Here is a 12274-nt window from a genome sequence, read left to right on the forward strand (position 1 = left end):
ATTATGTATGACATATTGTGATGCTGGCTAGAGCAATGAGGACTATATCTCACATACAGATGTTTGCGCTATATCATTTCTCACCAGGACTGGCAAAGAGAATGAACGCTAGGTGTAGTCAGTCTGCAATTGGGGACAGAGAAACACCAGCTCTTTTGCCACACCATGCAAGACAGAGGGCCAGAACTGCCAACCCCAGAGTCAGAACGGGACAGACGTCCTGCCACAATGCCCCAAAACAGAGGTTAAATTAAAACACCTGAAAGGTCAAGAACTCCAGCACTGCCATTCACACCAAAAGGTGACTGAAAAGTAATAACATCATAAACTTTTAATTAAAGCATATGCAAAACAGAACCATTTAAATTTCTTAAAATAAATAATCTTTTATTAATATGTAGGAAATGTTCTTTCGACACAATGTCAAGAATTTATCCTCAGTTTTAATGGGGGAATTTTGATTGCAGCATCTTTAACTTCTGAAGTGATGTCTAATCCAAGTGGTGCCCTAAAAATAAATGAAAAATGTCGTTACATTAAAACAGACTCTTAACATATACAATCAGTGCTGGGTAGATTACTTACAAACTGTTACTGATTCCAAATTATATGATGAAAATTAGTAATGCAATCTATTAGATTTTACACATTTTAGGTAATCTAATCAGATTACTTTTGACCTTACTTGTTTTATCACATAGATTTGAATAGATTTATTTTGTACCACATTGATATAAAAATACAAAGAGAAAGAAAATGTTTTCCATTCTTTTGCATTAAACATCACATTACATCAGGGTTTCCCAAACTGGGGTTTGTGAGTTGATGAAAAGCCAATACTTAATTAAATCATAAAAATGTAAAAAAAAAAAAAAAGATTACAAAGACAAACCTTCTTTTTTTTTTACTTAAATTGTGCACAATAAGATGAGAAACATGCATTGAAAATGTGAATAAGTCCAATTTATTTACTAACAGAGCAAATGCCATTTTAACTTACTTGGGTTCATAGTTGACCTCTTCGCAATGGGACATGATCCCCTTTCCTTGCTTTAGTCTCTCTATGCCATTCCTAACAACAATAGTGAGGAACAAAAGTCAGTGTCTTATGCATGTCATCAAGGCTGTAAGGCAATGTGCACCATTTTATGTTCTTACCATGCAATCATGACTCCATTATCAGTGCAAAACTTTGACGAAGGGCAAAGCAGATGCAATCCAGTGGCATCTGTGACAATTTTCAGAGTCCGTCTGATGTATTCATTACTTGCTACTCCCCCTGAAACAACCTACAAAGGGGCACAAGTGGAAGAGTAGAAGTTTTGGTTGGGATAGAAAGGTTGGAGTGGAATTTTTTTACCAAATGTCAATTCACCACAGGCATTGCTTGGTAGAAGTTTTTAAATATTGTAAAATGATTAAGCCAAGTTCGAATTAATGTTAATACGAAATGCCTCAACCGAGTCCTGGAGTGCTGTGAACTTAACAGAGTTGGATTATGCTGTGGTAGAAGACCTTTGGATTTACAGTACAAAATGGCACGATGTGTTCGTTTGGCTATATGAGAAGCCATAGTGTGTTGTGAGGCAGCGGCGATGTCTTTAACGCATGATAATAACTGACCTTTTTCAACACCTGAGGAAACATAACATTACAGTAATATAATACTGGTTAGGATTATATAAATACGAATTTTATTCTAATACATTGCAATTAGATAAAACATATACAGCACATACAAATAACCATTTTTTAAATTTGAGCTTAACCATTTTATTGATACTTCAATATGAATGAATATATATATATATCCATAAAATATTTAAAATCTAATTGAAAACCCAATATTTGTGTGCTGTACATTTATATAAATACAGTGTATATATATATATATGTATACACACACACACACATATATATATAATTTATATATAATTTATACAATTTATATATAGCCTTATTAGACTATTGCATTGCTATTCCAATTAATTGGTGTCAATATGATTAATGTTAATGCCAATTAATAGTCAGTCAAGTCTCCTGTGTATTTCAAATGTGGAGAGATATTTGCATCATACGCAGAGTTGCTGCCTGTTTACGGTTTTTCAAATCAGTCACTTATAAGCTGCCATTTCAGTCGGGATGCTGCCTTAAAAGGCAGCTGTCTATGTAGGCAGCTCACTAGCTTTTGGAAAAGAACCTGTTTCTTTTGTTTAAAAGGAATAGATAAAGTACCTTCTCTCTCTTTTTTGCTTATTGCCAGTGTCACCTGGTTTCGCAAACCAGCAAAAGAGAAATTGCAGTCGTAGAGCTCCTTCGATCCCCCTCTTTTGCCAGAAGCTCTATGGCTTGTCCACCACTCAAAGACGAGCACTCTGGGTGATTCCTAAGAGAAAGTCTTCTAGCAATCTGTCGTTGAAAAGAAAGATAAACAATTTATATTATAAACATCCTGCTGCTTTCCTTGTATTTGAAACTGACATGATAGCCTGATACCTTATCTAAAGTGTCCCCGGCTGCTGCATCCAATGTTTGCCCCAGAAGAAGAAATTCATCTATTCCTTTGGCCAATGCAAGAAGAGAATGACCCCCGGAGACAAGGAGCACAAGAAAAGGGAAGTCTACGAGGGGTGTAGCATTCTTACAGTGAGGGCATGTGCCTCCATATGGTGTATAGGGATGAACGGCTTTTCATGAAGTCTCACAAACTTCAGACTGAAATCCAAGCCGATCCCTAAGCTAAGGGCGAGACCAGGCTTCACTGTTGTGGCCACAGCTGTGAGTTCACTGGGTTCAATGCCACTTCTGTCTAAGGCCTCCTGGACAACTTTAGAGATGTTTTCTCTGTGTAGGCGTTGGGCCACAGTTGGGATAATTCCACCCGCGCTGTAAGAGAACGAATTGAATTAAATTAAATGCACCATAATACACCATTACCTGAGTCATTTTTATCCTTATCTTATGTATATAAATATATAAGGCAAATTGTATATTTTTAATCACCTTTTTGCTATTTCTGGAGTTTACTTAAATAGTCCTGATCTGAAAATGGCCAGACTTAATGAAAAAACGTATAAAAATATAATTATATTAAAATGTTTGTTTAGATGACAGAATTCACGAAAAAAAAAATTATGAGGGTTTTTATATTAGGTATATAAAACCAGCATACAAAGCCATTACTAACACTACTGTCTAAAATCCTGCGAACTTCCTTTTTGAAAATGAAACTGTTTCACCTCAAAATAAGTAAAATTGTAAGTTAAATAAGTAATTCATAGTAGAATGTCCAAGCTGTTCTTTTCTATACAGCAACAGTGAATAGTAACCACAGCTGTTATTTTCAGTGAATAACAACTTTGCTTTCAATCAGTTTCTTAAACAAAGCTATTATAGCTCAAGAAGATAAGTCAGTGTTTTTATTGCTCACTAAAACTAAATTGTTTTTCTTAAAATAAGACCGACATAAAATATAATTCTAAGATAAAAAACTAAAATGAAAATTAGAAATGTTGCCTTGGCAATTGAGTGAAAAGATAAGTTGAAGTACTAAAATTACTTAAACTAACACAGGGGAAAAAAATAAAGGGAAAAAAAAATCAATATTAAAAAAATGAAAAATTATAAAAGCAATTAACAAAATAACTAAAACGGAATGAAAACTAAAAAATATAAAATAAAAGCTAATTTAAAATATTGATACTATAATACTATACTATTAGTTCATAAACAATACTAAAATAACCCTACTTGAAGTATAGTGCACGAGTCATATGGACCATTTTTATGATGATTTTCTTTTTAAGACCTTGGAATATCGTGATGGTGAATATTTAACCACTGAATGGCCTTTTTGAGATAAATGTTCCTTTAGCATAATGAAAACATGTGATTAGTATTACTCTATGTATCAACTGAGGTTATTTATGAAGTCAGTGGCTAGCCTTACTCCAGGTGTGTCTGTTTCTGAGAATGCAGAGATTCCCCCAGAATCACTCCAGTCTCGTCCAGCACAGCCGCTCCGGTCTCATCGCAGCTCGTCTCGATCCCCAAAACTAACCTAGAGCGCACTGTACTGAAGACTCTTCCTGACGTGCAGCGCTTCATCCAGCACCGAGCTGCTCCATTCAACACTGACGGTTCACTGTCGTTAACACTGGTTGATTTAACTCGACAGTAATCTGAAAGGTTACATACGCTTCAACAATTCAAATGACTCGAAAACACCGCTAAACTTGTCTTTCCTTGTAAAACTTCATTTATGACCCCGTCCGATCAAGGCGTTACATATAAATAAGCTCTACTCACAACAAACGAAGTTGGGTTCCGATAGACTTCCTTTAAGATGAAAATGATAAATAGTAGAGAAAAACAGATGCCTGGGCCAATTTGATAAATAAACAAGTACGCTAATAATAATATCATAGCTAAATTACTAATACGTCCAAAATAAAAAACAATACAGGAACCATTATCTCTTGCGCCTGTTTCCATCGGGATAATAATACAGGAGGGATGAAGTCTAACATGGGCGAGATGTTGTACACTAAATAAGATGAATTCTTCACACTTGGCTGCTGTAAAGTAGGTTCTATGACAATTTCCATCTATTATTTGATATTTGATACTTAAAGTCCCTTCTTTACTCTTAATAAGGTAAAGGCCTATTAGCTCCACGTGCATTTCTGAATTCAAATTCATTCATTCTGTGTTTTTGTGTAGCCTAGTTGACAAATAGAAATAATAGAAATGCACACACACACATATATATATCAGTGGCGTGCGGTGGTGTTTTAAAATGAGGAGGCAGTTATATACATACATACATACATATATATATATATGTCACATTTTCCTGGTTAAATAAATATCACATAAATATAATATCACATTTTTATATTTATTACAAAATAATAACCAAAGGCAGTAACAATTTGAACAATATATTTGAAACAATTTACAATAAGATTTCATTAGTTAACATTAGTTAACTACTTTAGTTAACATTAACCAAGAATAAACAATAGCCTACTTCTACAGCATTTATTAATCTTAGTTAATATTAATTTCAACATTTACTAATGCATTATTAAAATCAAAAGTTGTGTTTGTTAACATTAGTTTATGCACTGTGAACTAACAATGAACAACTGTATTTGTATTAACTAATATAAACAAAGATTAATAAATAATAGATGTTCATTGTTTGTTCATGTTAGTTAACACATTAAATGACACCTTATTGTAAAATGTTACCAATATTTTTTTTATTTGTGAACTGATGTTCAGCTGTTCTTTTTAATAGGCAACTTATTTTCGGGTCATCATCATAAAAGCTCTGTAAACACTGCCACAGACACGAAGATATGTATTTCATTTCATCACGCTGAGCGCTCACTAAAAACTGACGCAGTCATCACGTTTTCAGACCATTTCAAGTTTTATTTTGACGTGACACAAAGTAGTGGTATCTAAGCAGGAGAGTTGTTTACTTACTTTATAATTAGTCAATAACACCATCATTTTCTTCATTCAGGCGAGAGCTCGCACGAAAACAAGAGGCGGGATTTATCACACGAACCAATCACATTCAATCATAACAGATCATTGCCTCCTCTCACGTGACTTTCCCCCATTCATCTCAATGAGCCTCCAGAAAAGTCACTGCACGCTTTGATGTCTCTGCTGAAAGTCTATGGACTGAAGGGAGGCAAGCCTCCGCTTAAACTTTACCTGCGGGTGTCGCTGTTTGACAGTGTTACTTTATAAAAACGAGTGACTTTTATACTTTTAATGCCATATTTAGTAATATTTGCGATTTATGTTTGTAATATCGATTATTTTCTCATCCAATTTTTTTGAGGAGACACTGCCTCCCTTGCCTCCTCGGAGAAAACGCCCCTGATATATATATATATATATATATATATATATATATCTGTGAGATACTGTATATATATATATATATTACCTTTCGAAAGAGTTTTTGTTGAAATTAAGTTTTATTCAAAAAGGACACAGGAAATTGATTAAAGTGACAGTAAATACATTTATAATATTACAAAATATTTATAAATGTGTATTTTTACATTTCTGTTAATCAAAGAATCCTGATAAAATGTATCATGGTATCCTCAAAAATATTAATCCGCACACCGGTTTTCAACACTGATAATAAGAAATGTTTCTTGAGCAGCAAATCAGCATATTAGAATGATTTAGGAAGGATCATGTTACACTGAAGACCGGAGTAATGGAAATTCAGCTAGGACATTACAGGAATAAAATATATTTTAAAATATGATATAATAGAAAACAGTTATTTTAAAATGTAAAAATATTTCAAAATATTATTTCTTAATGACATTTAGAAAATCTTTCCAACCTCAACTTTTTGAGTAATGGTGTGTATTCTGATTTTTAGTAAAAGCTTACATGACAGTGTATGATTTACATCAAATGTATTTGGTATTTCACACAATTTATTTTTCTAATGAACAACAGTGTTTCTAATACTTTGCAAAGTTTTATTTGTTTGGAGCATGTCATACAACACATAACAAACTATGATCATACCTTTTCTCAAAACAAAAGGACAAAACAATTGGCACAGCTGAGCCTTCGCAGATATTGTCAAAAGACAAGAAAGTGAAAAAATACAAATAGTTTAATAGGTCTATGTTACAGTTTCTCAACTTCAATAATACTGTGACAGAAAAGAGAGCAAAGAATCATGATGGTTTGCTGAAGCTTGGTAATGATCCAGAGTTTTACAATGACATACTGAAATTGAGCTAAAAGTCAACATGACATTTTCTGATTCAAACAGAAGATGAAAGAATGTAGGGAAGAACTTGATGTTTTGTTTCAGGGGCAGAGGAAGCTGTTCATATATTGGGAAGAAATATTCTTTGAAATAATGTGTAATAAAAGTTCTATTTTTGATTTCATGTTGACTCTAATGAATGTGAAAGCACTTAAAAGCCAAAAAGTTTTGTTAATGTTAATATTTTTTCATCGTCACTTGTACGCTGCAAGACATTAACTAAACAAAACTATACATAGTATTGTGAAATCATGCAAACTGACTTTTTATTTTTCTCAGAAGCAATGAAAACATTAACGAAACAGCAGAAAGGTTTCATGGCTTTTAAATGAGTTTAAAAACACCTTTTGTCAATTCATGGCATTATCTAAGAATGTATTCAGAAATGTGAAGTGACGCTAAAAGCATAAATCTATCTCAGTGTATCAGTGTTGTGAGCACATTTGAACAAACAAAAACTAATTAACAAAAAACTTTAACCATGAAACCTGGGCCAGCCCAGATCCACAAGGATCACAAAACAACGAACAAAAACACATTAAATATCTTAAGTTATTAATGCTTGTAGAATTGTCCTCCTAACATCTCCCTGCAACAATTTCTCAAGATATATCAAACAAAGAGACTCACAATTACACAGACTGTACAAAACTGCTAAGTGTACACAGCTGTGGTACAAAGGGTTATCTCCTCTCCCAAATCAGGCAACAGTTGGTCTGTGCCCTCTGAACACTGGGCTTAATACTTGTTTATTCCAAAGATCCTGACTCCATGGAGTTGTGGCAGTTTTGGGATGAGAACACTCAAAAGCGAAGCTGTGTTTATCACAAAATGAGCTGTGTCATATTTTGTGTAAAAGCTAGCGAGGAAATATCTGCAAAGAAAAGAACAACAAGTGTTACACTTCAAAATAAGTACAGGATCCTATATAATAAAGGTCTAATAAATATGTCTATAATATTCAATATTCGCATTTCGGATGGGAAAAGTTTATTTATTGTTTTTTTGTATTTAGTTCAAAATGTTGTGCAATTGGATGGTTGGTGTTTTAACACCAGGCCAGTTTCTTGGCTATTTTCATGGTTGAAATAGTATAAAAGAGCCATATAAAAAACCTATATGTGACCCTGGACCACAAAATCAGTCTCAAGTCGCTTGGGTATATTTTTAGCAATAGCCAAAAAAAAATATTGTATGGGTCAAAATTATCGATTATTTTTTTATGCCAAAAATCATTAGGATATTAAAGGGGTCCTATTATGCTCTTTTACAAAGTCTTGATTTTGTTTTGGGGGTGTACTAGAACATGCTCTCATGCTAGGCTGTTCGAAAAGCACATTATTTTTTCCCTTATGACTGGTTTTGTGGTCCAGGGTCACATATCAGGTCTGTTAAAAATGTATTTAAGAGTGTAAATGTTGTGCAAAAGATGGCGAAAATAACTTACAAAATGATTGGTGAGATTGTAAAGAATTTTCTAGATGATGTGAACTGCACGCCATAGTCCAGCTGTTCCCAGTGTGTGAGAAGTCTTGCCTTGCCCTGGTCTGGTGTTTCAAATGGTGTGCCTTTCACTGCATGCATAAACACATACATACCCTGTGGGAAGATTGAAAGATGATCCAAATGTCATACACACCATTCTCAAAGTTTGTAACAATGGGATGTTCCTTAATATTAAAGGGACAGTTCACCCAAAATTGAAAATTCTGTCATTTACTAATGTCGTTCTAACACTGTATGACTGGTTGATCTTCAAAACACAATTTCAGATATTTTAAATGAAACATGAGAAGTTTCTGTCCTTCCAGTAGCGCTTATAGCATCTGTATAGAGATGCTAAAAAAGCTAGAAATTAAATGTAGCATTTAAAAAACAAGCTGTATTTAATTTTTACGATTTTTTTTTTTTTTATGAAATACGAATTTTGAATAATGAAAATTAGTTTGTGTCTACTTATTCTATTCATCAGTGTTTGAACCATTAAAGAAAAATCACATTTTCCATATTTAATTTCTGGGTTAAAAATGAAAAATGAATGGACGCAAAAGTACACAGACCTTGTTGTCCTCTCTTCATGGAATGCTATCGTATGGCTTCAGAAGACTCTGAATATCATCCCTCCCTCTTATAGCTGTAGACTTACTACACTTACTAAATTTGTCTTCCATGTCAGGACAACAGAAACATTACATTATCCCTAAGAATAGTTTGGCTTTATCATTGTGATGCAAGCTGTAATACATCATCTTGTACCAGAGAGCTTAAACTTGGTTGGTGATGTCATGCTGTTGACCTTGAATCTTTGTGCGAGCGAGTCCTTACATAATGCCACAAAGACTACTAAGGAAGCATCAATTGTCGAGACTCCAACTGGCCTCAGGGCACTGCTGAGAAAATGACAATCCATAGACAGGGAAATGAAATGCAATATAACAAAGGATTATTCAACAGGGGACACTTACAAAATTGTGAATAACATTTGTGAGGGTCCACACAACAGGAACACTGAAGAAAGGAATGCTCAACAGTACAATGTGAAGCATTCCTACACCGAGCGCATATGTCAGCCATATCCCCCGACTGTTCATCACACGGGTGTTTGGGTTCACTTCACTGTGGGCCACACCGACGTTCATCTTGCTTTTCTGTCGAATAGACAAAAAAAAAAAAAACATACTGTAAAAAGTATTTTTCTAAGTTGTAAATAAAATGGTTTACTGGAGTACATTTTACAAGAAAATATTAATTCAGATTTTCTATTACAAACTGCAAACTGTTTCTACACCAGATTTTTTAATGTAGTCCAAAATGTAAAACTGGAAAGTGTCAAATAATACAATATTTTCTGCATAGTGTAAAAAAGCTGTATAAATAAAATAAACATACATAATACAATACATAAAATTAATAAAACATAACATTCTTCTTTAAAAAAATTGTAAGAAATGTATAATTTCTCCCCCCCTAAATGATTAAAACTGACAATAAAAAAAGAACCAGCATTAAATTATTTGGCTAATCAATCGATAAATTGACTAAAATTGATAAAAGTGTGTTGTGATAAAAGTGTTTCTGTTGTCTCATCATAACTAAAAGTTATATGTCAGTGTAAGACAGTATCTATTTAGCAGTAGTCTAGTTAATTCCAGTGAAATAAGATGTAAAACGGCTAACTATTCAAATTAATGATCATTTATGCACTACTACAATCTATAGTCTGCAACTGATGTTTTATGGCTTTAAAAGTACTAGTTAAGAATAGAAGCTGTCTTACAGATGAGGTCTTGTCTATATGCCAACAAAAGCATGTTCACAAACTTACAATGGGGTGATTCTTTGTAGTACTTTGCCCCAATGCATTACTGTTCGTGCCGGCCAACTTATTCAAATTATTTGCAAGAGTTTGGTTCTTCTTTGGAAGAGCAAAAAGGGTGGAAGTGACATTTCATGGCCTGTTTTGTTTATCCGCTACGGTAAACATTCTGGGCAGCTGTTTGGAAGTCAAAGTTCAATGTTACCTAATATACAGCTTATTTGTTTGGTTGTTTCTCATCTCAAGATTTCTCACCAAAATCATGGCTTGGTCTTGGTTTCTACTCAACAAGTCAATTGCTTCTTGATCTATTTTACAATTAAAGAAAGCATCCACAGCATAATGCCATTATTTTATCTCTTATTATTGCTCTTCTACAAATAAATGCAATAAAAGCAAAACAGATTGAGGTCAAAGGTTGAAGCCCTGCTACTGCAACATCTGTCAATAGCCACTCGATTGATCCTCCACTCATTGATTGTGTATAAGTATGTAATATATATTTAGAATGTATTTAAAGGGGTCATATGATGCGGTTTCAAATTTTCCTTTCTCTTATAAGTGTTACAAGCTCTTGGTGCATAAAGATCTGTAAAGTTGCAAAGACTAAAGTCTCAAATCCAAAGAGATATTCTTTATAAAAGTTAAGAGTCAGCCACGCCTACCTAACACGCCCCCACATGTCTACGTCACGATGTGGGAAGATTTGCATAACGCCGCCCAAATGTTCACGCAAAGAAAGAAGGCGTAACTTTTATTATAGGCGTAACTGCCGCCATGTCGTGAAGGCGCTGTGTGTTTCGTTGTGAAAGCGAAACTACTTTGTTTGGCCTTCCAAAAGAGGACGACACTCTGCCACACAAGCCATCTTTTCCCATGTGGATGGGGCAGAGGCCCACGGATACGTGCGCTCTCCCCCATCGAGGAGACTGTTGCTGCGTGCCTGTGTCCTGCAGCAGCCAAGACCCTAGGCTCGGACATCAGCCTCCCCTCGAAGCCGTGCAGGACGACCGCCCACCTCGCCAATAAAGCATATGCGTCTGATGGCGAGGCGGCTTCTGCGCTGCACGCCATGGTGGTGCTGCAGGTTTTTCAGGTGAAGCTCCTGCAGGTGGCGGAGGGTGGAGGCCATTAAGGATCTGCGTCCGGCAACGGACTTCGCGCTGATGGCGACGAAGCAAGCGGCCCAGGCCGTGGGTAAGGCCATGGGTTTTATGGTCGTCCTTCAGAGGCACCTATGGTTAAACCTGGCTGACCTCAAGGATGCTGACCGTAAAGTGCTGCTGAACGCTCCGGTGACTCCCTTCGGTGACGCCGTGGAGTCCATTATTGAGCGCTTCGCGGAGGCTCAAAAGCGCGCCAAAGCCATGAGTCACGTGATGCCGAGGCGTGCTTTCCAGAATCCTTTGGACGGCGTGGGCTTCGGGCTGTTTGCGCATCGCGGTCTCCCGCGGCTGCATCGAAGCTCTGAAGCCGTGGCGCAACCCAGATCTCTTCAGCCGGGGGGTTCCCCTGGGCTTGGTGACGTCGCGCGTTGTAGTCACGACGGACGCATCGACTCGCGGCTGGGGAGCAGTGTGCGAGGGCATGCCAGCTTCGGGGCTGTGGTCAGAACCCCAGAGCCGGTGGCACATAAACCGCTTGGAGCTGGAAGCAGTGTTCTTAGCTCTAAAGGATTTTCGGCCGCAGCTGGAACAGCGACAGGTACTGATTCGCACCGACAACATGTCCGTGGTCTCGTACATAAATCACCAAGGAGGCGTACGTTCCAGGGCTTTGTACAAGCAAGCAGCGAATCTCCTGCTATGGGCGGACCGTCACTTTCTCTCCATCAGAGCAGCGCACATCCCCGGTCTCCTGAACCGCGGGGCGGACATGCTTTCGAGGAAGGGGATTCCTCAAGGAGAGTGGAGGTTGAACCCCGAGTCGGTTCGGATGATTTGGACCCGCTACGGGAGAGCGGAGGTGGATCTGTTCGCCACGAGCGAGAATGCGCACTGCCCGCTGTTCTTCTCCCTGTCTCACTCCCCGCTGGAAGGGGACGCTCTGACATCGCACTGGCCAGCAGCCAGGCTGTATGCGTTTCCTCCAATCAAGATATTGCCACTGGTGTTATGCAAGATCAGGGAGGA

The 12274-nt window shown here is 36.7% G+C and overlaps 2 protein-coding genes across 2 annotated transcripts in view; both read right to left on the reverse strand.

Annotated features, from left to right (window-relative positions):
- Positions 1–366: 366 nt before the first annotated feature.
- On the reverse strand, positions 367–4275 carry LOC107657538 (probable tRNA N6-adenosine threonylcarbamoyltransferase, mitochondrial). Its single transcript, XM_016445677.1, is given in 9 exon segments — positions 367–508; positions 1001–1072; positions 1159–1290; positions 1488–1635; positions 2236–2316; positions 2319–2409; positions 2497–2625; positions 2628–2886; positions 3950–4275. Coding segments are annotated over 9 exon segments (1155 nt in total). The 5' UTR covers positions 4108–4275; the 3' UTR covers positions 367–423.
- A 2901-nt stretch (positions 4276–7176) lies between these two features.
- The window catches only part of LOC107657536 (ORM1-like protein 1), a 9097-nt gene continuing 3999 nt past the window's right edge, over positions 7177–12274 (reverse strand). The window contains exons 2-4 of the mRNA XM_016445675.1: positions 9292–9474; positions 8274–8425; positions 7177–7700 (exon numbers count right to left, since the gene is read on the reverse strand). Coding sequence (XP_016301161.1) covers positions 7565–7700; positions 8274–8425; positions 9292–9465 — 462 coding nt within the window. The 5' untranslated portion in view covers positions 9466–9474 and the 3' untranslated portion in view covers positions 7177–7564. The remainder of the gene's footprint in view (positions 7701–8273; positions 8426–9291; positions 9475–12274) is intronic.

Source organism: Sinocyclocheilus anshuiensis, unplaced genomic scaffold, assembly GCF_001515605.1.
Source record: "Sinocyclocheilus anshuiensis isolate Anshui unplaced genomic scaffold, SAMN03320099.WGS_v1.1 scaffold179, whole genome shotgun sequence".
Taxonomy (NCBI): domain Eukaryota; kingdom Metazoa; phylum Chordata; class Actinopteri; order Cypriniformes; family Cyprinidae; genus Sinocyclocheilus; species Sinocyclocheilus anshuiensis.